Genomic DNA, 25814 nt, shown 5'->3' on the forward strand with positions numbered 1-25814 from the left:
ACCACCATCAAAAAATAAGCAGTATTGGGCGCCTGGGTGGCTCAGTGGGTTAAGCCGCTGCCTTCGGCTCAGGTCATGATCTCAGGGTCCTGGGATCGAGTCCCGCATCGGGCTCTCTGCTCGGCAGGGAGCCTGCTTCCTCCTCTCTCTCTCTGCCTGCCTCTCTGCCTATTTGTAATCTCTGTCTGTCAAATAAAATAAATAAAATCTTTAAAAAAAAAAAAAAAAAAAATAAGCAGTATTGAAACTGATAAGAAGGGAACCAAAAGGAAAGAAGGAAAGAGGGAAGGAAAGAAAAAAGAAAAAGAAAAAAAAAGAAAAAGAAAAATTAGATCTAAGAACTTTGGAGTTTAACTTTCAAGTTTAAAATGGACTTCAAGGGGCGCCTGGGTGGCTCAGTGGTTTGGGCTGCTGCCTTCGGCTCGGGTCATGATCTCAGGGTCCTGGGATCGAGCTCCGCATCGGGCTCCCTGCTCTGCAGGAAGCCTGCTTCCCTCTCTCTGCCTGCCTCTCTGCCTACTTGTGATCTCTGTCAAATAAATAAATAAAATCTTTAAAAAAAAAAATAAAATGGGCTTCAATTTTTAAAGTATCCATGAAGGGACGCTGGGTGTCTCAGTAGGTTAAACGTCTGCCTTTGGCTCAAGTCATGATCCCAGGGTCCTGGGATAGAGTCTGGCACTAGGCTCCCTGCTCAGCAGGAACCCTGCTTCTCCCTCTGCTTGCACCCGTACCCTCTGAGAAATAAAATCTTTTTTTTTTTTTTTTAAGATTTATTTATTTGAGAGAGAGACAGTGAGAGAGAGCATGAGTGAGGAGAAGGTCAGAGGGAGAAGCAGACTCCCCATGGAGCTGGGAGCCCGATGCGGGACTCGATCCCGTAACTCCGGGATCATGACCTGAGTCGAAGGCAGTCATCCAACCAACTGAGCCACCCAGGCGTCCCGAGAAATAAAATCTTTAAAAATATATATATATAGGGGCGCCTGGGTGATTCAGTTGTTAAGCATCTGCCTTCAGCTCAGGTCATGATCCCAGGGTTCTGGGATAGAACCCCACATCTGGCTCCCTACTCAGCACGAAGCCTGCTTCTCCCTCTCCCACTTCCTCTACTTGTATTTCCCTCTCTTGCTATGTCTCTCTCTGTCAAATAAATAAAATCCAATAAATAAATAAAAGTATAAATAAAGTATCCATGAAAACCACACCAAAATATGAGGAAATCTAGATAAATCTAAATAAATTTAAGTGTTTCAACAAATGCTTTACTACTAATCATAATTCAGTTTTTAAACCACAACTAAAAGCAAAATTAGCATTGATTTAAGGCATAAGAATTTTATTTATTTATTTATTTATTTAGTAGAAAGATAGTATCTGCAAGAGAGAGGGTGGCAAGAGGCGGGTTGGGGCAGATGGAGAGGGGAAGGAGGAGGAGAATCTTAAGCAGGCTCCATGCCCAGCATGGCTTGATCTTACAACCAACCCTGAGATCAGGACTTGCCAAAATCAAGAGCTGAGTGCTTAACCAACTAAGCTACCCAGGCGCCCCCAAGGCAGTAAGAATTTTAGACTGAAAAACAAAATGTTTAGAGAATTATTTTTATTCTTAAATAATAAAGTTATAGCTCACTTGCTTAAAATATGGTTCAGCAGATCTCTTTAAGACCTGTCAGATCTTTGCTGTGTTCTCTGGTCTCAGACTGAACAGCTTCCAGTCAGAAAACTCATAGACTGTGTCACTGATCTCAAAAGAAACCTGGAAGCTAAAGTATGGACAGACCAAAACAAGTCCATTCCTTAAAACAATTCAAAATGGGAATCCCACTTACTACTGAGCAACAGTGCCATCACTTGATTATATGATTATTATTTGACGTTAGACAGAGCTAAACTCCAAGTCTCCTGACTTCCAGCCAAAAGCTTTAGGTGTTAATCATAAAAAGAATTCAAGATTTTAAAACATTTTTATTCCTTAAATCATCACAGCAGCTCATAGTGAAAATTCAAATGTATATTAAGCAGAGTTTCAACCCATAAAGATGTAAGAAATGTAGAAAGTTTACAATTTTAATATTTGTAATAAAAATTAATTCTAAACTTTAAGCACAAATTAATGCTATATCAACTAAGGTCAAAGTAAAATACTCATAATTTCATACAGTATTATTTTTGTGTGTTTTATTTTACGATAAAAAGGACGTTTTATCTAAGAACACAATTTCACCTTTTATTATATAATGAGGCCTCCAGCATAGTTTTCTATCACACCTAAAACCAAGGTAAAAAGTGTGCTTTGTAAAATAGATTAAAAGTGTCCTTCATGTTTTATTCCCACACACACTCTATTATTTTCAAAGGGAAAAAGCAGAACTTGAGGTATTTGTGTATACTTCAAAAATCGAACTATCTTAGAAAATGGCTTTAAGTCAGTAGGTCAACATTCAGAAACATATAAGGAAATCTACTAAACCAAGAGCCACAAAAACTTAAAAATGTACCAAAAATGCCAAAATTATACAAGCATTAACTACTAAATTAAGTACAACAAAAAACATCCTATATAATTACCTATTAAAGTTTTCTACCCTTAACTTTTCTACTTTCTTAGTTTTATATATTTATCACAGAACTGAAGTGGAAGGTACATTAGTCCACGCTATTTAATACAGAATATTCAAATACTTACCTCTAACAGATGGTCTGCCAACCTATACATAAATGCCTCCAATGACAGAAAATTTTTATATACCCCCTACAAGGCACCTGTGGCAGGTAACCTCTAAGATGGTCACCAGTGACCCTAATAGTGTTTATAACCTTTTGTACTCACTGGCCCTTACATATGAGTTGGATTTAGCGACTCACTTCTGCACAGAAGCACAGCGGAAGTGTTGAGATGTCACTTTCAAGCTCTGTAAAGAGATGACAGTGTGAGTCCTGAGTGTTGGCGTGTATTCTCTCAGACTCTCACGCTGGGGGAAGCCAGCTGCCATGTCATGAAGCAACCTTATGGAAAGATCCAAGTGGCAAAAAACCACTCAACTGCCAGGAGGAATGGAAGCCCTCAGTCCAACAGCCCACAGGAACAAAGGCCCAAGTCACTGAATTTGGATGGAGATCATCCCTGATTTGTATCTTCAGACAAGATCACAGCCCCTTACTGCAGCTTGACTGCAATCTTAAGAAAGACCTTAAATCAGAGGTACTCAGGGCTGTGCCCCAGGTTCCTGACCCTCAGAAACAGTGAGATAAACTATTTGTTGTTTTAAACCAATGTTTTGGAAAAGGTAATTTATTACACAGTAATAGACAGTACAGGACTCCAATAATTTTCTTGCAAGTAGAAAAATTTTGCTTTTCTTTTTGTTTTTTTAAGGGGGGAGGGGCAGAGGGAGAGAGAGAATCTTAAGAAGGCTCCATTCTAGGGACACCTGTGTGGCTCAGTGGGTTAAAGCCTCTGCCTTCCGCTGGGGGCACGATTCCAGGGTCCTGGGATTGTACGCCCCGGAAATCAGGCTCCCTGCTCAGCAGCAAACTTGCTTCCCTGCCCCCTCTCTCTGCCTGCCTCTCTGCATGCTTGTGATCTCTGTCAAATGAATAAATAAAAAATCTTAAAAAAAATAAATAAGGTTCTGGACCTCAAAATACTAAGTGGATCGGGCGCCTGGGTGGCTCAGTGGGTTAAGCCGCTGCCTTCGGCTCAGGTCATGATCTCAGGGTCCTGGGATCGAGTCCCGCATCGGGCTCTCTGCTCAGCAGGGAGCCTGCTTCCTCCTCTCTCTCTCTGCCTGCCTCTCTGCCTACTTGTAATCTCTCTCTGTCAAATAAATAAATAAATCTTTAAAAAAAAAAAAAAAAATACTAAGTGGATCATGCCAATACTCTACTCTCTTAAAAGGTAATCAACAGGGGCACCTGGGTAGCTCAGTTGGTTAAGCAGCTGACTTTGGCTTAGGTCATGGGATAGAGCCCAGAGCTGGGCTCCCTGCTCAGCCAGGAGCCTGCTTCTCCCTCTCCCTGCCATTCTGCCTATTTGAGCTTTCTCTGTCAAATGAATAAATAAGAATCTTAAAAAAAAAAAAAAAGAAAAGAAAAAGAAAAAAAGGTAATAAACAGATCCCTTAATTTTTTTCCAAAACACTTTCAAATAGATTCTTCTGTTCAACTGAAGAGCCCATTCCAGACTAAAATAATAGTAGGTATTATTACCATTTTACAGGATTAAATATTGACTCTACAGTAGGATGAGTAGTAATGCAATCAAGAGCAAAGTATATTGTAATCAATAGCAAAATGAAACTTAAATCCGGGCAATCTGATTTCCAGTTTACTGATCCACTAAGGAAAACTGCATCTCTTCATACTTATTTTGAAGTGTTTCTCAAACTGCTCTGTGTGTGTGTGTGTGTATATATATATATTAACCTTATCACGTGCTGTCCATTCAGTAACTGATAAATTCACAAACAGAAAAAGAGACTGAGGACAATTATGTAACTAAGAACTTAGGATAACACCCCTGTTCTCTTATGATATATTCCTCATACTGGCTTTAAAAAAAAAAAAAAAGAAAGAAAGAAAGAAAAGAATTGGGAAGTAGGAAGGAGAGATAAACATGTTAAAATCCCTTCTCAAAAAATTACATATTTCTAATGACATCGAAGTTCGAGTGTTTTGTCTTTATTTTACCTGACAATATACTGTTAGTGGTTTAATTACTTGTCCTTTCCCTCACTGTATAATAAATTTTTTTTCCCGTGTGGAAGCAATCTACCCCCTAAAACCTAACGTAAAATTGTTCATTACATCCTCCTCCTAAATGAGACCTCCAGGATATGACATATAAAGGAAAATGGGTTCTTAGGCATTTCTCCTCTCTACAATACAACTCATGCCAATACTGGAGACAAAAAAAAAATTTTTTTACTTGGATTTACTGTGGGGAAAAAAAGATTTGTAGCATATTTAAATCCTACATGTTAATTTCTGTGCCATTTACTTCTTGATGCATCTTGATGCATTCTATGAAGTCTACAACAAAGGAAGGGAAATAAGTGTTAGATCACAACCTATGAATCTGGGTGGAACAAAGACTTCTTTCATTATGCAGAGAACCAAGTTGCCAAAAACGCTCCGCTCAGATACCATGCCTGGTTACAGACCGCACGTCTGGGTTTAGAGAAGAAAACAATCAAACGCTGGTCAATGCTGTCCCTGCCTCCTCCTGCTCTCGCCCCTTATGCCCAATGACTCGCCCCAGAGCTTGAGCCCCAATCTCTTTCTCCCCAATACACGCGACCCGCTGAACCCTACGACTTCTACAGCCTCCCGCGTCTTCTACGCAGGCGCTTCCCCCGCCCCAGCAAAGCCGGGTTCCAAACCCAGTCGCTACCCCTCTCCCCGCCCCCTGCCCAGACCCCTCAAAGGCTGCTCCCACAGACCACTGACGTAAGATAAGGCCAAAGCCGGCCCCGCGGAGCTGCCCCACGCCGAGGCTCGGCTCCCAGTCCCGAGCTTCCTCCCCTCCTCCCGGCCAAGGCGTGCCCAGACAGGGACGCGAGCGCTCCCCTCAGTTCTCGACCTGGCCCCGCAGCGGGCCGAGAAAGGAAGAATCCGCGCGGCCAGCTCCCCTCCCGCCTCTCAGCAGCAGCGAGATGGACACTCACCCTGCGCTCGCTCCTCGCTCGGGGGCCGACAAGCACCAGGGCGAGGGGCGTCGCTCTGCCCCAGAGCCCGGCTGGCAGACAGGGGAAGGTGTGGTTCAGGAGCGGCGGCCTCCAAACTGGGGACGGCAGTTCCCTGGCCCTCACCCACGACCCCGGACCCCTGCGCCACCGAACCCTACCCGAGACCCTTCTCCCGGGCCGCAAACGCCACCCTAGAGGCCAAGGGCTGCCTGGGTCGGAACCCCGTCAGGTGGTGACAGGTGGCGACCGGTGACCATGGCAACTGGAGGTGCTGCGCGGCCGACCCCGCCTCCGCCATCCGGAGTCACTCACCTGAGGGTTCCCGGACCAGTCCAGAGAAGGGGCTGGGGAGAAAGCGACTAAGAGGCCGGCGGACGCGGCCCCGACGCGGCCGGCTCTGGGCTGGGACTGAAGCGCGAGGGCGGAGGTCTGAGTCTGTGCTTGGCGCCGGTCCTCCCTTCTGCCGCCCTCACGTCAATCCATCAGACCGACACTCCGTTCTTCCCCGAGTCCGCCCCAGCCGAAGTACCTCTCGGACTCAGCCTCGCAGATTGCGGTTGTCAAGCGGCGTCGCAGGCGAGCTCCAGCCCCGAGCCGCAGCCAATCACCGCGCTTCTTCGAGGCGCCTCAGGACCCCGCCGAGGGGCGGCCAGGCAGGTGCCTGAGCCAAAGGGAAAGTCAGCTGGGCGGGCCCAGGCTTGGAGCGGTGGGGGCACGCCTGGATGGACCGGCTCTCGGCCGGCCCTCCAAGGACCGACTGGACTCTGGAGGAAAAGCTTGCCTGGCGTTCGGGTAAGGAACCAGCGGCTGGGACGCAACCCGTCGCTGGCGGGTGACCCTGCGTCCCGAAATAGCGCAGAGGGGACTTCGGAATCGAGAAGTCATCTGCACATTAGAATCGACTCAACATTCCTCCCCGACAATTTATTAATAAAGACTAATGAAGTGAATCTGGCCTCCTCCCCGTGTCTCTCTGCTACTGCAGGCCCCACTTCCTCCCGAAAACTCCAGCAGCTCATCTGCCCCTTTCTAGATTTCTCCTTTTGTGATGTTGATACGTCTCCGAGCATTTTCCAGTTACTTAACACTTAACCGGTTCCTAGGGGTTTTTTTTACTACCCTTTTTAGTTGTAAGCTCCCTGACAACAGGATCTCACTTTCCCGCCCCACCCGTGCAGTAGTAGTCCACAAATAAACGTGATGCTTCACCGAGTTGAATTGAGAATTCAGTGGGTATAACCATGTAGAAAAGCTGGGAATAAACTGACACAAACCTGTATCAGCCTCGTCCTCATAAAGGCCAAATGCCAAGAGCGATCTGGGCCTCCCAACTGGGGGAAAGGACGTAAAAGAGAGTGGTAATAATAAACATCAAAAACATTTCTGAACAGGAAGAATTTAATCCAATTCAAGATACAAGGAGCGGTAGTATGAGGCAAAGTTTCCAAGAAAAATATTTACAAATTCAGGGAAAACAGTTTATGCAAAATTTATCTTGCCTAGTCCTGATGAACTCCTGGAAGAGTCTTCATTAAGAACTCTCTGTGATAAAGTGACAGGCAAATAAATATAAGCACAAGTTAATGTTACTCAGGGTCCGGATATTTGAAAAAAAAGAAGAAAAAATGGTAAAGAATGTTTAAATAGAAAAAGTGGGCAGATATATCCAGGAAATGCAGGTATAGTCTTTGCCAGTATAGTTCATCTGAGAATCTGCTTCTTGATCTTGAGTCTCAAACAATACCAATTGCAAGAAGCAAGAGTTATTTATTTAAATTTTCAACTAGATCTACAAAGGGTTATAAATCAGGGACAATCTGACAAACATTTGACCACCTACTGAGGGCAGAGCACTACACAATAGGAAAAACCTGATCTGGTACTAGATTGTTTGGATAGTCATTAAGCATAAAATGAAGTGCTTTCCCTATGTTCTCACTTAAGCCTCACAAACTCCCTTAAAATGCCTGTTAACTATTCCCATTTTAGAGATTAAGGAAAATAATTTGCCCAAGGTCAAACAGCTGTTCTGTAGGAGAGCCAAGATTTTAACTATTATGATTTTTAAACCCTCCTTTTTGCACTCTACCTCAGTGTATTAATTGGAAATTTTAGCTTGAAAAAAGTGGACCTTATTCTGACAAGGTAGAGGGAATAAGAGGTCTTACTCATCTTTATCCCCCCCCCATCATGTGCCAAAGTGTTATGTGCATCTAAATTTTCAAAAAGTAGTCATCAGAATTGTTAGAAGCAAATGAATAATCATTATATTTTCAGAAAAGGGGGGTGTGGGATAAAAGGAAACTAGGCACTGAAATGCAAGACATCTGGTACATCTTATCACTCGTTCAGTGATAAATGCATTGACTGTATATTCGCTTCCTAATGTAACATCAAGTTTTACACCACAACCTTAATAGCTGTTAGCCTAGGGTATATCACCTTTCCTTCTATACTCAGCCACACTGGTTAAGATTAGATCTTCTTGTCTTTCACTCTAGTTGTTGCAAAGCAGCGAATTGTTCAGAAAGGACAAGGCTTTCTTAGTTGAAAGACTGTCCTTAGATTCTGAGGTACTGCCTCAATCATTCACCAAATATTTACCCTACTCTGGATTAGGAACTAGGTTAGGCATCATGTGAAAATGCAGGTTCTAACTTGTGGGAATGATTCATAGTGCCTTGTGACTTAAATGCCTATAGGCTAAGGTGCACCCCTTTTAATAAGATTCTCAAATCTCATTTCTAAAAAGGGAAATAGAAGTTTTTGGGTTTTCCCCAAATAGTGGAAAGGAATCTGAGCACAAGCCTTAATTAGGAAATCTTGCCTCAAGCCGTTCAGGATAAGTTCAGCAGGGATATGCGCTCTTGTTTTAAAAGCTCCACTCTCCTTATTAGAGCACATACACATAAATACAGCAAAGAGCTGTGTGCTTTAGAGCTGGGGCACTGCTGGCTCTGGGAGAACAAACAAAATACCACCACTGCAGGCGCTCTTTCAAATAGGCTCAAGAATTATGTAGGTAGAATACCTGAGTCTCCCAGCACTCCTATCACCCCTAAACAAAAGCTTAAATTATAGGTCAATGGCTAAATTCAGGAAAGAAAAATTCTTGTTTGGACATAGAAGAGATTTTTTTTATATATTAAGTAAATATCCTGGATGTTAATATTGAAAACAAAAATAAAATCTTAAAAATATTTTGTTTTGGAAGAAAAATAAATACCCCATTTTAATGAAGTCATTGACATACTTCAAAATCCAAAAAAGGAAACTATAGGTTAAGAAATGTTAATAACACATAAATCACATTAAGCATCATAATTTTGGATGGGTTTTTTAAGATAAGGTCAATAACTTTTTTTTTTTTAAAGATTTTATTTATTTACTTGAGAGAGAGACAGTGAGAGAGAACATGAACGAGGAGAAGGTCAGAGAGAGAAGCAGACTCCCCATGGAGTCCCCCGATGCGGGACTCGATCCCAGGACTCCAGGATCATGACCTGAGCCGAAGGCAGTCGTCCAACCGACTGAGCCACCCAGGCGTCCCGGTCAATAACTTTCTGGTAATAATCTTGAAACTCTTTAGTAGGACTTGCTAGAAAGATCAAAGAAAAACATGAGATTCACCAAAATGAGTCTAGGTAGGTGTCTTACTTACAAGTCAGGTGCTCCCAAAATACTTATAAAAGTCCTCTTTCAGGGGTGCCTGGGTGGCTCAGTGGGTTAAGCCTCTGCCTTTGGCTCAGGTCGTGCTTTCAGTGTCCTGGGATCGAGCCCCGAGGGTTCTGTGCTCAGCAGGGAGCCTGCTTCCCCCTCTCTCTGCCTACTTGTGATCTCTGTCTATCAAATAAATAAATACTATGGAGTATTATGCCTCCATCAGAAAGGACGAATACCCAACTTTTGTAGCAACATGGACGGGACTGGAAGAGATTATGCTGAGTGAAATAAGTCAAGCAGAGAGAGTCAATTATCATATGGTTTCACTTATTTGTGGAGCATAACAAATAACATGGAGGACATGGGGAGATGGAGAGAAGGGAGTTGAAGGAAATTGGAAGGGGAGGTGAACCATGAGAGATTATGGACTCTGAAAAAAAACCTGAGGGTCTTGAAGGGGTCGGGGGAGGGAGGCTGGGGGAGCCAGGTGGTGGGTATTACAGAGGGCACGTATTGCATGGAGCACTGGGTGTGGTGCAAAAACAATGAATACTGTTACACTGAGAAGAAATTTAAAACAAAACTGAAAAAAAAATTAAAAGCAAAAAAAAAGTCCTATTACAGAAAAAATTAAGTACAGTATTAGCTTTTTTTTTTTTTTTTTTAAGAGTTGGGTCAGTAACTAGGCTCTTTCCTACTAAATTTTCAGTTATTTATCTAAAATTGCCACACAGGGGCACCTGGTAGACTTAATCGATTGAGCATCCAACTCTTGATTTCGTTTCAGGTTGTGATCTCAGGGTTGTGGAATTGAGCCCCTAGTTAGGCTCCGTGATCAGAGCTCAGCAAAGGGGTCTACCTGATGATTCTCTCCCTCTTCTTTTGACCCCCCACTCCTGTGTGCCCCCTCACACACTCTCTCTCTCAAATAAATAAATAATATCTTTATTTATTTTATTTATTTATTTGAGAGAGACAGAGACAGAGTGAGAGAGCATGAGAGCAGAGGTCAGAGGGAGAAGCAGACTCCCCATGGAGCTGGGATCCTGATGTGGAACTCCATCCCAGGACTCCGGGATCATGACCCAAGCCGAAGGCAGTCGCTTAACCAACTGAGCCACCTAGGCGCCCTCTCTCTCAAATAAATAAATAAATCTTTAAAAAAAATAAAATAGGGGCGCCTGGGTGGCTCAGTGGGTTAAAGCCTCTGCCTTCGGCTCAGGTCATGATCTCAGGGTCCTGGGATCGAGCCCCGTATCGGGCTCTCTGCTCAGCAGGAAGCCAGCTTCCTCCTCTCTCTCTGCCTGCCTCTCTGCCTACTTGTGATTTCTATCTGTCAAATAAATAATAAATAAAATCTTTTAAAAAATAAAATAAAATAAAATAGGGGTGCCTGGGTGGCTCAGTGAGTTAAAGCCTCTGCCTTCAGCTCAGGTCATGATCCCAGGGTCCTGGGATGGAGCCCCGCAGCGGGATCTCTGCTCAGCGGGGAGTCTGCTTCCTCCTCTCTCTCTGCCTGCCTCTCTGCCTCCTTGTGATCTGTCAAATAAATAATAAATCTTTAAAATAAATAAATAAATAAATAAAATAGCCTTACGAAGGCAAATGACAAATGATTTACATTTCAGCATTTATTTTTCCTATTCTAAAAGAATATACCCAGGGCCCCTGGGTGGCTCAGTGGGTTAGGCCTCTGCTTTCAGCTCCGGTCATGGTCTCAGGGTCCTGGGATTGAGCCCCGCATTGGGCTCCTTGCTCAGCCGGGAGCCTGCTTCTCCCTCTCCAGCCATCTGCCTCTCTGCTTACTTATAATCTCCATCTTTCTGTCAAATAAATAAATAAAATCTTTAAAAAAAAAAAAAAAAAGGAATAGAAAAAAGAATACACCCAATTTCAGAGCAGCTTACCGGGCTTTCTGTGTGAGGATGTGCATAGAAGACTGAATGCTACAAATTATACATGAATTGGGATTTTGTACAAAAGCTCAGATTGAGACTCTTACCAATCTACTGGTAATAGATAAGAAATTTCCTCCTTACTTTACCTCTGTAACTTTAGAATTCTACTCATCCAGATACCAGATAGCCCTGTAGTATCTGTGCTATGCCTCAAACAAAACAGGTGCTTACTAAATACTTGCTGATATACCAAAATGTTTTCTGTGATCCTATCCCATGAAATAACAGTCTAGCTCATGGAGTCTTTCACCAGGACCCAGGAAAAGCAGTAGCCTGTAACAACACATTTAACACCTTGCTCACTGGTTATCTATCTACTTCCCAGTCTCTGTGTTAAGAAGATAAATATAGGGACGCTAAGAAAATCAGGCCTAGAGGCACCTGGGTGGTTCAGTCATTAAGAAAATCAGGCCTAGAGAATTGGGAATGTTCTGGGATACAGTCAGAGTGCTTAAAAAGTTCTTGATTTTCGGGCACAATGCTCTGCTCCGTGTGCTTGGATGGGTATTGTCACTGGAAGTGAAAACTCAAGTCAAGTCTCCAGTATTAGCAGCAAAAGAATCTTGAAGATTGCTTCAAAGGAAACACATCCCAGCCCACGGCTTCAGGGCCTAGGGAGCCATCCTTCCTGTTTCTGTATAAATCTTATCCTTCTCTTACCCAATGCTCTAGGCAATGCGTTCATCTAACTCTCCTCATTCTACCTTCATATTTATGTTTTCATTTCCCACATTCCCAGGATAGGGAAGAATTTGCTGGTCAAATCCATGAAAGTTTTACCACATCTATAAATTGGTATCCATCTTCATATGCTGGCCTTACAAACTTGGTTTTGAAGTCTACCCTGAAAGATGGACGTGCTCTCCATCTGCTGATGAAATCAGTTTCCAAGCCTGCAGTGTGCAAATCAAACTCTAGACTACATGTTCACCCAAGTAATGCAGCCCCCTGAGGTCTCTTGGGAAGTGATCAGCTGACTCTCCAGACACTACCTCTTTCCACCAATGAGAAGCCAAGGAGCTACTGATACATCAAAGGAGCCCATTTAAAAATGTCCACACTTAGATTATTACAGCTTTTACTTAAGAAAATCAGTTTAAATGCAGTAAAACCAATTTCAAGCGAATCATAAGTTATATCAGATGTTCTGTTTCAGCATGAAGCAAATAAACATACTAGCTAAAAAAAAAAAAAGGTATAATTCTTTAAAGAGAAAGTCTCACTTAAACAAGTAGGGAAGGAAGAGCTACTAGAGATTAATAGAAATTAGACCCACTCAATCCAATGGGTAACCAAATACAGTGGGTGAAACCTTGTTTAGATTTTATTGCAAATAGCCTGTGGGAGGCAGAATAACAGCCCTTCCCAAAGACCTTAACATCTTAATCCTCAGAATCTGTGAATATGTTACTTTACATGGTAAGAGACTTTGCTGGTGTGATTAGTTAAGGGTTTTAAAATGGTCAGGTTATTCTGGGTTATCCAATATATTGGACCCATCTGGATAACCCAGAATTCTAAGGATCACCTGGGTCCTTAGAAGCAGAGAAACTTTCCCAGCGGGAGTCAGAGTGAGATAGGATTATGGCAGAAAGATCAGAAAGATGCAACATTGCTAACTTGGAAGACAGAAGGGGACTAAGAGCCAAAGAATGTACGCCCTAGATGCTGGAAAATGCAAGTAAACAGGTTCTCTCCTAGAATATCCAGAAAGGAATGTAGTACCTTGATTTTAGCACCAGTGAGGCCTCTAGCAGACTTCTGACCTAAAGAACTGGTAAGATAATGACTTTGTTGTTTTAAGTCACTAAATTTAATCTGTTACAGAAACAATAGAAAACAGATACACAAACTCTAAATTTTGAGACAAATTAGGAGATTTAAACAAGGATTGGGTATTAAATGGAGTATTAAGAAATTAATGTTAATTTGTGTTAGGGTATAATAGCAGTATTTGGACTACCTTTTAAAACTTTTTGTTAGAGAGGACATAGTGAAGTATTCATAGTTGAAATGATACAATGAAAGCTGTGATTTGCCTTAAAATACTGCCCCTTCCCCCCCAAAGGTGGGGGAATATATAAGACATTAAAATTGGCAAAGGTTAGTTAATTGTTGAAGATGGGGGCTCATGATACTATTCTATTACTGTGTATACTTGAGGTTTTTCATAGTGAGTCTTTTAAAGCAAATCGAATTAAGAAAAAGCACCTGAACAGCACTGTTCCAAATAGTTTTCTGTGGTGATGAAAAAAAGGTTCTATGTCTGCACTGTTCAATGCAGCAGCCCCCAGCCATGGGGCTGATGAACACCTGAAATACAGCCAGTACAACTGAGGAATTGAAGGTTTTGTTTCATTTAATTTGAATGAAGTGAATTTAAATGGTCCCATGTGGCTAGTGGCTACCATATTACACAGTGTAGCTCTAGACATTAGAAGGGAGCCATGTTACCTCACTGTTAGAATTCAAATAAGCTCATGGATCAAGACAGTGCCACCTCTGTTATTTTTGTCTGCCCAGTCTCTCTTTCCCTTTCTCACTTATAGTACCCAGCTCTTACCTCCTCCCTCACTCCTGGGGATCTTCTGTATTGGTAAGTCAAGTAGCTCCCTCGATCAGTTATATGGATGGGAACCCTAGAACTGCTATCATGTTGCCTTGGCACACTGAGGTTCCTGAGAGAATAAAACCAAAATTAGGATAAAGATGAACAGTCCTGATTCTCAAGTTCTTACATCCAGTCAACCATAGGGAATCAACTCCATTCCTACTTTCCCTTGTTTCAGTCGGATAATCCAATAAATTCCTCTCTTCTGCTTAGGTTGTTTTTGAGTCAAGTTCTATGGCTTGCAACCTACAAGGTCCCATTAAAAAACTTAGTGTCAGGGTCACTAGCAAAATAGTAAAATTAATGACACTGCTTCAGACTGAATTGTAATCCCCTGAAATTTGTCATGTTGCAGCCCTAACCCAACCCTCGTTCCCATCTGACTATATTGGAGACAGGGCTTTTAAGGAGGCTATATTAAGGTTAAATGAAGTCGTTAGAGTGGAACTCTGGTGCCCCTATAAAAAGAGGAAGAAAGAACAGAGCTCCCTCAGACAAGCAGACACAGGGAAGGCTGCTATCTGCAGCCCAGAAGAGTCCTCCTTCATCAGACCCCAACCATGCTGGCACCCTGATCTCAGACTTCCAGCCTCCAGAGCCTGAGGAAGTGAATTCTGTTGTTTCAGCTGCCCAGTCTGATATTTTGTTACAGCAGCCCTAGCTAAGAGGGGTCCAGGATAGCTCCCCTAGAACCAATTATCACCAGTTCTTTCTTCAGGGTGAAGTACACCCTGGTTAGCAAAAATAGCAATATTGAGATGTTACTATTCCACTTGCATTCTTGATTTCAGCTTAGACTGGAGCAGAGTAGCTTTTCAATTGGTTTTGCCTCTTTTTTTTTTTTTTTTTTTTTTTTTTAAAGTAGGCTCTATGTCCAATACAGGGCTTTGAACTCATGACCCTCAGACTGAGAGTCACAGGCTCTACCAACTGAGCCAGCCAGGTGCCCTGGTTTTTATTTTTTTAAGTAACAAAAAAACAGCCCAGCTATCTTGAATCTCAGTATCAATTCAGGGGGATTATAAGAATATAGGAAAAAAAAAGTCTTCAGTGAGATTAAGCAGCCAGAACCATATTACTAGTAATGGGGAGAAAAAGCTGATAAATTACATAGTCAAATTCAATTATTAATCTAATTTTCCACTTTATTCCTTGTATCAACAGATTAAGAAAGGGAAATTCTCCTACATGCTGACTTACAGATGTTTATAAGCACCGCACAAACAGTTCCACAAAGAGTAATATTCAGTAATCCCTTTAAATGCAGTTTTAATCTTTATTTTAAACTAAGTGTAATAATTTAATACAATAAGCTAAACACACACAAAACCTGTATATCCTGAAATACAAAAGTGGTTTCCATAGCCATATATGGTTTAGTCGAGTACACGTTTCCACAAACAAGTACTAACAAATAGGTTAATAAAACACTATCCCAAGTGCTTATCCTGCCATCAGCTTTTTAAGCAATACCATTCCTACTACTGAAAGCATTTATTTTTAGAAGCTTTAATGTGACCTGGGAAAATGAGTTCCCTTAAAATTTGACAACTAGTACATTATAAGCCCAAAAGGTTTTAAATCAAAAGCCTTCCAATACGGAAGAATTCACATGAAACTTTTAGTTTAAAAAATTAAAAAAAAAACCTTCTTGTAATGTAAAGAATACTAAAAAACAAATATGTTAGATAAACATTCCTACAAAAGACTGTTATTTTCCTGTATCATCTTCTCCTTAAAAAAAAAAAGCAAACCAGTTCACTATCTTTTAATAATTAGATCACTGTAGTCTAAAAACTTTAGAATACATGAAACATGTCTTAGCAATCAATAGTCAAAGGGGCCCTATAGATTTCATATATTAAACAGCTATGGTTTAGCCTACAATGGCACAAAATACACCCAATACATAAATACTACTTCATCATTTAAACAGTCAGAAGAAACCACCTGGTTTGCAAGGTACTTCAACTTACATGTGGCCATTAAAAACCCAGTAAGTAATTCAAGTACAGTCATATAAGGGCAGGAAATTCAAGGCTCAAATATCACTCTAAAAACGAAGACCTGAAAATAAAAGCTGAAAAATCGGTTTCTCCATCTTGCATATATACATGGCTAGAAACTGGAACCTCACTGTGAAAATATACAGTTATTATATATCTAGTTTCCTCAGAAGATAATGAAGCTTCAGAAAGTACAGGTGTCAAGATCCATAGTTTGCTTCATCAAATGCTTTTCTAGCTCGTTTCAATTCTTCATTCATAGTAAGCAAGTCTTTAACCCTAGCAAACTTCCTTGGGTCCTTTCGAATCAAGAAGACGATATCTTCAACTTGTACCCGACCTTGTCTTCCAATTGACATTGCCTTGTGAGTCTATTACAAAGAAATAAATTAAATTAAATTAAACAAATCTAATATTTTACTCTTTTAATTTGCATTTATTTAATACCGGTGAGTTTGAAGATTTTCTCTTCAAATTATTATAGCTATTCATTTGTGAATTGTCTTTCTATTCGGGTCCTTTGTCCACTTGCTACTGTGTTACAGGAATGTTTCTCTTAATGGTTTACAGACATTTTTTAATACTAAAGACATTAAAACTAAATCTACTGAGGTTTCTTTTTTGATCTACGTAGCTTTTGTCTTCATTTTTATAAAATAATTCTATAATTTCTTTGTAACCGCACACTTCATTGTCTCAGTAGTTGAGAAATAGTGGTAGGTTTTCTTCAAGAAAGTCTCATCTCCTATCATATATTCCTCCTGTACAGAAACAAAAGTCTGGGGTGCCTGGGTGGCTCAGTCAGTTAAGCATCTGCCTTTGGCTCAGGTCATGATCCTGGAGTCCCAGGATCGAGCCCCAGGTCCGGCTCCCTACTCAGCGGGGAATCTGCTTCTCCCTCTGACCCTCCCCCTATTCATTCTCTCTCCTGTTCTCTCTCTCTCAAATAAATACTTTAAAATACAAAGGTTCATTATAGCATTTTTTCTAATGACTAAAAAAGAGGAATCTAAGTATTTAGTAAGGCATTAAATAAATTTGGGCACATCCAATCAATTAATATTATGAAGCCATTAAAATTAAAGAGTGTTAGGGAAAGACATGGGGGACAGAGTTCTACTTAAGTGAAAAAGCAGGCTCTATGACAAAATATACTGTATGATTTCAATTTAATGATGTTTAAAAATATGTGCAGGGGCGCCTGGGTGGCTCAGTGGGTTAAAGCCTCTGCCTTCAGGGAGGTGATGATCCCAGGGACCTGGGATCAAGCCCACATCAGGCTCTCTGCTCAGCATGGAGCCTGCTTCCCCCCTCTCTCTGCCTGCCTCTCTGCCTACTTATAATCTCTGTCAAATAAATAAATAAATAATGTGCAAAAAAACAGGAAAATACTCACCAAAATCTCAGCATTAGTTGTCAATAAGTGGAAGGATTACAGATTTCTATTTTCTTTCCTACATGTTTTTTTTTTTTTAAGATTTTATTTATTTATTTATTTATTTGAGAGAGAGGGAGAGAGAGAGCATAGAGGGAGAGTGAGAGGGAGTAGCAGACTCCCCGATGAACTGAGAGCCTGATGTGGGGTTCAATCCCAGGACCCTGAGATCACGACCTGGGCAGAAGGCAGATGCCCAACCGATTGACCCACCCAGGTGCCCCTTTCCTGAACTTTTTTATTCTTCCTAAATTTAATAAGTATTATTTTTATAAATGGAAAATAATGTTTAAAAATGCATACTCCGACACAGGAATTTTACTTCTATTATTCTGTACGAAGGAAATAATCCATAACACAGTAAAAATTCACAGGAACACAACCAAACTCAGTATTTCCATCCCTGTGAATATATCTAAGGAGACAGGAGGCAATTTCATGAATATGGTCATTCAAAAGTATCTATTCACTTAATAATCCATAAGTAACTTCATTTAACTACTAAAATAACTGTGATTAGAATATAAAGTATGTACTGTAAAATTTTAAGTAAAAAATGTTTACCATGATTATCACTATGCAATCATTGCATACTTTTTTCTAAAGACTTTATTTACTTATTTGAGAGAGAGCATGAGAGGAGAGACAGAGAAGCAGACTCCCTGCTAAGCAGGGACCCCAATGTAGAACTTCCAGGATCCTGAGATCATGACCTGAGCTGAAGGTAGAGGCTTTTTAAAAAAATTTTCTATTAACATATAATGTATTGTTTGCTTCAGGGGTCCAGGTCTGTGGACAATTTACAGTCTTACACAATTTACAGCACTCGCCATAGCATATACCCTCTCCAATGTCCATAACCCAGCCACCCTATCCCTCCCTAAATCCCCCAGCAACTCTCAGTTTCTTTCCTGAGATTAAGAGTCTCTTCTGGTTTGTTGAAGGCAGAGGCTTAACTGACTGAGCCACCCAGGCACCCCAGCACTATATACATTTAAATAAATAGTGGAAGGAGAAAACTTACATTAGATGATTGCATTACGGTTATTATTTTTAAATTTTATTCAAGGATCTTATAATTATTTTCTTACAAATAAAATTCGGGAGAGGGTAGCATATTTTATGTGTACATATGTACATGTGAATATCTTTATATATCTATGTATCTTTTTTTTTTTAAAGATTTTATTTATTTATTTGACAGACAGAGATCACAAGTAGGCAGAAAGGCAGGCAGAGAGAGAGGAAGGGAAGCAGGCTCCCTGCTGAGCAGAAAGCCCGATGCAGGGCTCAGTCCCAGGACCCTGGGATCATGGCCTGAGCCGAAGGCAGAGGCTTTAACCCACTGAGCCACCCAGGCGCCCCTTCTATATATCTTTAATGATAAATAGTAATTGGTAACTTCCACAAAAAGGCCCTCAAATGGGTAAGATTATTTCAAAAGGATGGCATAGTTCTAGTCTTAACTCAAAGTTAGAATTTCAGATCTATTACTCAGTTAACTAAGACCAATTACAAAAAAATCTTACCATTTCAGTGATGAACTCTATGACAAGGTCTTCAAGTATATCCACTGACTCAGTATAAGGATTCTGGTCATCCCCAAACCCATACATCATACATCGCACTGTAAAAGAACAATCATTTTTGTTCACTTGAACAAATTTAACAATTTAACAATACTTTTCTCAAATTATAAATGGACCAAGATAGAGAAAACACCTGTATGAACATATTTACATTGTGTCTGCAAGTATGGACTTAGATTTAAGGGATTTTAACCAAGATCTCCTAACCAACTATTCCTACCTGTCCTTCCCTAGTAGGAACTCCTGTTCCCTCCCAACTACAAAACCCTGACATCAATATTCTTTCCCTAACCTCTATTACCTATTCGCCAACAACCCTGGAATAACTTGAATTGGGAAACTCCATGGCAGTGAAAGGATGAGTACCAACGGCTGAGTCCTCACTGGGAGTGTCCTGTGCATATATGGTGTAGGGTGAGGGGAGGGCAGTGGGGGCACTGGAAAAGAGAAGGCAAGATCTTTCTGATACCAACATAGGGAAAAGGACATGAGAGAAAGTGCTCCAATTTCTTCTTATATGAAGAAAAGGGGAATCAAATGGAAAAAGCAAACTATGTAGAATCTTGATATTTCCTATTTCATTCTCCAGATCAATGCACAGCTAACATCTGAAAGAACCACAGAAAATGCAAAAGAGAAAAAAATTCAATACAGAGTAATAAAAAAAAAACCCACCTCATTTAATCCTCACAACAACCCTTTCCAGTAAATACTATTATTACCCCTATTCCATTTAGGTGAGAAAACTGAGGCACTGAGCTAAGTGATTTACCCAAGGTCACACAGATAGTAAGAGATAAAGTCCATGTTTGAACACAGCTGATCTGGCTCCAGAGTCTATAGTGCTACCCTCAAAAGTATTATACTTCTTGGGCTTAAGCCAGATGGGATCCAGATGGATTATTATCCTATAGTCTATTAATCCCCAGTTAGTCTATGGATAGGCTTTGAGAAATCTTTGAACCCTGCTGAAATTATATGCAAAAATTTTATATATTGTTTGTGTGTGTGGATTGTTCTGCAAAGAATAAACCACTCTTACCAGATTCTGAAAGGGGTATATAAATGTTAAAACAACAACAATAACAATAACAACAACAAAAAACTGATCATAGGTTGGAAATGTTTTATATCTTGATCTGAGTGGTGGTTATAAGTATAGGTAAATACATAAAATTCATCAAGCTGTTCATTTACGACTACTACAATTTAAGTACAGTAAAACAACAACAACAACAAAACCCTAGAATACTTCTAAAGGAAGAAATGAGTACATTAAGAGTAATTCTTATTTAGGAGAAGCAAAAGCTGGTCAAACTGAAAGGAGTATTAGGTACACCAGCCTAGGGAGGAAAAGAAAGTGATTTGGAAGTCAGGTTGGGACAGAGATATCCCTATGATTTAAACTGACAAGAGCCTATAGGTCCAGATACAGGGGTACTAAGCAAACACAAGAGCCAACATTTTTTCTCCCTCTTGGGTTCTGACAACCTTTTTGCCTTTTCTTTTTTGAGGTAATTTCAGACTTTACAAGAGTTGCAAAAATAGTACAGACCTCCCAAATACCCTATATCCACCAGACCCTGATGTTAACATCTTACAGAGCCACAGATATTTATCAAAACTAAGAAATTAACACTGATACAAGTACAGAAGTTACTCAGATTGTACCAATTTCTCAACTAATGTCCTTTTTCTTTGTCAGGATCCCACACTATTTAGCTATCATGCCTCCTTACTTTCTACTAAGCAGTGACAGTTCCTCAGACTTTTCTCATCTTTCATGAACTTGACACGCTGGAAGGATACTGGTTAGTGATCTGGTAGAATGTTCTCCAATATGGATTTGTCTGGTGTTTCTCATGATTTGACTGTAGTTACACATTACCAGAGAGGGTACCATAGAGGTGATGAGCCCTCTTAATGCATCAGATCAGAGGTACATGATATTAATACGTATTACTGGTGATACTGACTTTAATCATTTGGATAATACTTTAGACATCACTTGTCTGCCAGGATTCTTCATTGTAAGCTTGCTATTCTGCCTTAAATATTTAAGGAAGATACTTTACCATTACCATTTTGGTGGGTGTAATTCACTAGTATGTATATGAACTGCATTTGGTTAAAGGCTTTGTAAAGACACCAAAAAATGCCAATGAATGCTTTGAAACTTTATGTTATAGTAGCAAGAAATTTTTTTTTTTTTAAAGATTTTATTTATTTATTTTACAGAGAGAGAGATCAGAAATAGGCAGAGAGACAGACAGAGAGAGAGATGAGGAGAAGCAGGCTCCCTGCTGAGCAGAGAGCCCTATGCGGGACTCGATCCCAGGCCCCTGGGATCATGACCTGAGCCGAAGGCAGAGGCTTAACCCACTGAGCCACCCAGGCGCCCCAGCAAGAAATTTTTTAAAAAGAAGGTTTAGGAGAACAGATTTTGCCAGTAAGGTCTATCAAGATTTAGGTAAGACAAGGAGAAGATTGTGAAAATCCCGAATTCTTATCATCACAAAAATAAAGCAATCCAAGTAGAACAAAGGTTTCTACTAAGAACTGACGATGCAAACATCACTCTGGGATGCTCTGGTGTGGAAATCTCCTTCTTAGGCTGATGTAAGAAGTAAAAACACATACAGATGTAGTAAACAGTGTCAAAGATGGATCAAAGAGTGGTCGGCTTAGGATGAGAAATTGACATATGGAGAATCTGAGTCGTTAAAAAAATAAAAATATAACCTACTAACTGCAGATTCAAGAGCATTTGGGAACCACTTGTCTGACCCAGCATAAATAAACCATATATTCACGTGTTGTCTCATCTGTCAATACTCAGCCACTACTATGTGTAAAGGACACAGGATGGAGAGCACGTTGTCACAGTGCCTTTCAGGGGGTGACTTTAACCATCACTAGGAACAGCAGCGCTCCCTCTTGCTGCTGCCAAAAAGAGTCAAACATGTCTACTGAGGGAATGCACTACAGAACAAATACATTATAATCTCTATTTCACTGTCATGTATTACACTGTTCATCACCTTTCTGTTTTGTCCAATGCATTAGTCCAAAGCCCCAACTTAATTCCTTACCCTTGGCACCTGTCCCAGGATCCATTAAAACCTTTGACTTATAGTTAAAAGAGTTCTGCTGCAATAGTAACAGACAAAAAAAGTAATGGAGGTAATATTCTAAGGTCCTGAATTGAAACACTGATCACATTTCCTCACTTAAAAAAAAAAAAAAAAGGAAAAAAGAAAAAAGTGTATACACCCACCCACCCACATATAATTTGAGGTTAGGATCACTAGTATCTATGATTCAGAAGTTAAAGAGAATTTTATAAGCAAATCGGAGAATACTGTCCCCACAGAGAAACATATCCAGAACATTAATCTACTTTGGACAGACATGTCTGAAAGTTTTTATTGTCTGTAATTAAATCGTTGTCAAATATTACTTACATTCTTTAGAAAAAAGTCTCTTCCTTTTACCCTGTCCGCCTTCTGCACCTCCTCCAATTTCTTCATTTTCTTCCTCAAACTATAAGTTAGAATGTATATACAGAAATGTCAAGCACCGTATTTGATTTTTAAATAATTAACATTAATTTTTTTCCATTTTTCAACACTGATATCATGCCAGAAAGCCTTAAAAAAAAAATAAAATATGAGCATTTGGGGAGCTTTAAAGACTGTCCAGTCCGACTTCCCACTCATGCAGGAATGGCTTCTACAATGTTCCTAACAAATAATCCTACTGCCTCTCCTGGAAGAGTTCCAATGACCAAACTTTATTTATTTTTTAACCAACTAGGTAGCCTATTACTACAGTTTTACTAATAAGAGTTGGTATTTAAAACAAAGGGGTTGGTATTGAGTCAAAGTAAGCAAAAGTAGTATTTACTAAGCACTGCTTATACAGAGCTAGAAACTTTCCTCAAATAAGCCTTAACCCCATTTTATGACAAAAACCAGGCTTAAAGTCAAGGAACTTGCTCACAGAAACAGAAATTTTGGAATCCAGATTCCCTGTCGGTCCATTATTTTCCTCCAACTTTACAGTGAGCATGTAGTTTTGTTACCAGCGGCAGTGTTCGTTGCTAATGAGAGCTAACAAATACTAGCTTTGTCCTCTGATGACTGTCCAGGCGATTCACGGAGTGTCTAGCAAATACAGACCCTAAAGCAAAGAACAACGAGCCACCTCTCTACTCTTCTTAACGTCCTGCCCCACGTACTAAGAGATGAATCCGAAGGGAAAGGCTAGCACGGCGTGAAGTCCCCGAACTCTCTCGAGTGAATTCGCTAAGGAAAATCCCGAGTGATTCTGAACTCAGGCTCCGCTTCTGTCCCCCAGGGAGTGAAGAAAAGAGTGGGTTGGAACGGTGGTGGTCACTCACAGTAGGGTCTTCCTCTTCGTCTGCCATGCCCCCGGCCAGCCCTACGAGACTCCGCCGCCTCCCTCCCAGCGGGTTTTACTATTTCCTCTGCCTCACTTCCGGTGACGCGCCGGGAGGGGCGGGGCCTAGTCGGCCCGCGGGGCGGGGCGGGGCGGGGGAATGCAAGCCGACTAATAGCCGACTCCTGGGGAGTTTAGGGAGAGCGTCCTGAGCTCTAGGCTTTGTGATCAAAATCACGATTTAATAAACATTAGCAAAGAAAATGAAATCATGGGCTGAGGGGTGTGTATCTTGTTGTGGCCCTGAATTGGACTCTACATCTCGAATCACCAGTTCCTGTTTTGGGGCTGTGAAGCTCTGCGTCATTGGGGGTGCCGGTGGTCCTTGCGCTGCCCCAAGAGTGTATTTACACAATTTTAACAATTTATAGTTACACTGTTGTTAATTGACAAGTACTATATGGGTTATTGGGTATGTATTTCTTCGCTACTAGTTTTTACTTTTTTTTTTTTAAAGATTTATTTATTTATTTGACAGAGAGAGAGATCACAAGTAGGCAGAGAGGCAGGCAGAGAGAGGAAGGGAAGCAGGCTCCCTGCTGAGCAGAGAGCCCGATGTGGGACTCGATCCCAGGACCCTGAGATCATGACCTGAGCCGAAGGCAGCGGCTTAACCCACTGAGCCACCCAGGCGCCCCATTCGCTACTAGTTTTTAAAAGGAAAACACCACCCTTTAGGCTGAGGATTAAATATTGGTGGGGAGCTTTGTGTTCAGAACAATGAGGAAAACCACTGGCATTAGAAGGCTGAAGCTAGGGATATCAGATGTTCTGCATGCAAGACATGATGCCACACAAGGAAAAGTCCCACAATGAATGTCCTGTTAAACATTCATGCGAATGAAAAATTTTTCATTATCTGAGCCTAGAACTTAACTTTGTTAACATATAGACACAAAGCATGTCTACGCTCTTAATTTACATTGAATTTTCTAGGAATGCAACTGTGAGATAATATAAAATACATACAGTGGTCTCTGGTGCCGGTTCCTGGCAAAGAACTCCTAAAACCCTTGAAATTTCCTAAGTGATAAGAGCAGAGGAGCATCTTTTGTTCTCATGAGGCAATGCAGGGTGAGCTCCTGGTTGGGGCTGGTCACCAGAAAGACCAAGCCATGATCAGGAGGTTGGAGTTTTCAGCCCCAGCTCCCATTCTCTAGAGAGTGGAGGGAGGCTGAAAATGTAGTTAATAATTGATCATGGCTATACAATGCATTTTTAAAAATCCCAGTAGTAGGGGGTTTGGAGAGCTAACAGGTTGGGGGACACATCCACCTATGGAGAAAATGACACACCCCCAGCTCCACAGGGACAGAAGCTCTTCACTTAGCTCTCTCCCAGACCTCACTCTCATCATCTGGCTGTTCATCTAAGTAATATTTCCCTGAGTTCTGTGACCTGTTCTAGCAAATAAATCCAAGGGGGAGGATGTCATGGGAACCTCTGGTTTGTAGCCAAGTTGGACAGACATATGGGTAACCTGGGACCTACTACTTGTGATTGGCATCGAAAGTGGGAGGCACTCTTGTGGGACTGAGCCCTTAGCCCATGGGATCTAACACTATCTCCAGGTAGGTAGTGTCATAATTGAGTTAGATTGTAGGACACCAGCTGGCGTCACAGAACGTTTGGTGTGGGAAAAGAAACCCGCATTTGGTGTATGAGCTGTGTGAAAGTGGAATGTTCTTTGTGAAAGTAAAGAAGAAAGACACAGGGAGGAATGAACTGACAGTTTTCCCCAAAATAGTAAGTACCCTAAAACTGAAGGGATACTGTACTTTCTTTTGTTTGGAACATACCAAGAACTATGAACTATTTCAGGAAATAATGTCACCATCACTTGTAATAATTTGAGTAGACCAAGGACTGGAGTCCTTCTGCATTTGTAGTTCCTGCATTCATAGTCATTCTACAGATAGGTGCAAGCATCTGGAACCATTATACCCTCTTGTGTAGTCATGCCTGAGCATTCATATCTTGAAACACATATTATAATTCACTATCTATATTTTATTTTTATATTACAATAGGGCATTATATATTATTTTTAAATTATTGGATAGTTAGGTATATTTGTTATTTGTTGTTCTGTAATAAATTATCCCTAAATGTAGTGGCTTAAAACAAACATTTATCACACATTTTCTGTGGGTCAGAAATTTGGGTGCAGGTTAGCTGGGTGCAGTTCAGCTAGCTCAAGGTCGCTTATGTTGCTGGCAGGGTGTTTGGCTGGTGCTGCAGTCTTGTCTGAGGTATTAATGGGGAAAGATCCACCTCCCAAATCACTTACATGGTTGTCCACAGGATTCAGTGCCTTCAGGTTGTTAGACTAAGGGCCTCAGTTCTTCACTGGCTATTGCCAGAGGTCTCCCTCAGTTTCTTGCTACATGGTCCTCTCCAA

The 25814-nt window shown here is 40.9% G+C and overlaps 2 protein-coding genes across 9 annotated transcripts in view; both read right to left on the reverse strand.

Moving 5' to 3' along the window:
- The window catches only part of WDR47 (WD repeat domain 47), a 65659-nt gene extending 59407 nt beyond the window's left edge, over positions 1–6252 (reverse strand). For 4 of the 8 annotated variants that reach the window (XM_059135784.1, XM_059135782.1, XM_059135779.1 and 1 more), the window contains exons 1-2: positions 6003–6252; positions 2869–2915 (exon numbers count right to left, since the gene is read on the reverse strand). The gene's annotated coding sequence lies outside the window, so the exon portion shown is untranslated. The remainder of the gene's footprint in view (positions 1–2868; positions 2916–6002) is intronic. The other 4 variants (XM_059135783.1, XM_059135781.1, XM_059135780.1 and 1 more) reach the window with 1 other exon arrangement.
- An 8922-nt stretch (positions 6253–15174) lies between these two features.
- TAF13 (TATA-box binding protein associated factor 13) lies at positions 15175–23441 on the reverse strand. The gene is made up of 4 exons (XM_059137996.1): positions 23355–23441; positions 22417–22495; positions 18893–18990; positions 15175–16299 (listed from the first exon to the last, which is right to left on the reverse strand). Exons 1-4 carry the CDS (start codon positions 23379–23381, stop codon positions 16129–16131), a joined length of 375 nt encoding a protein of 124 aa, XP_058993979.1. The 5' UTR covers positions 23382–23441; the 3' UTR covers positions 15175–16128.
- Between the last annotated feature and the right edge of the window lie 2373 nt (positions 23442–25814).

Source organism: Mustela lutreola, chromosome 10, assembly GCF_030435805.1.
Source record: "Mustela lutreola isolate mMusLut2 chromosome 10, mMusLut2.pri, whole genome shotgun sequence".
Lineage (NCBI taxonomy): Eukaryota > Metazoa > Chordata > Mammalia > Carnivora > Mustelidae > Mustela > Mustela lutreola.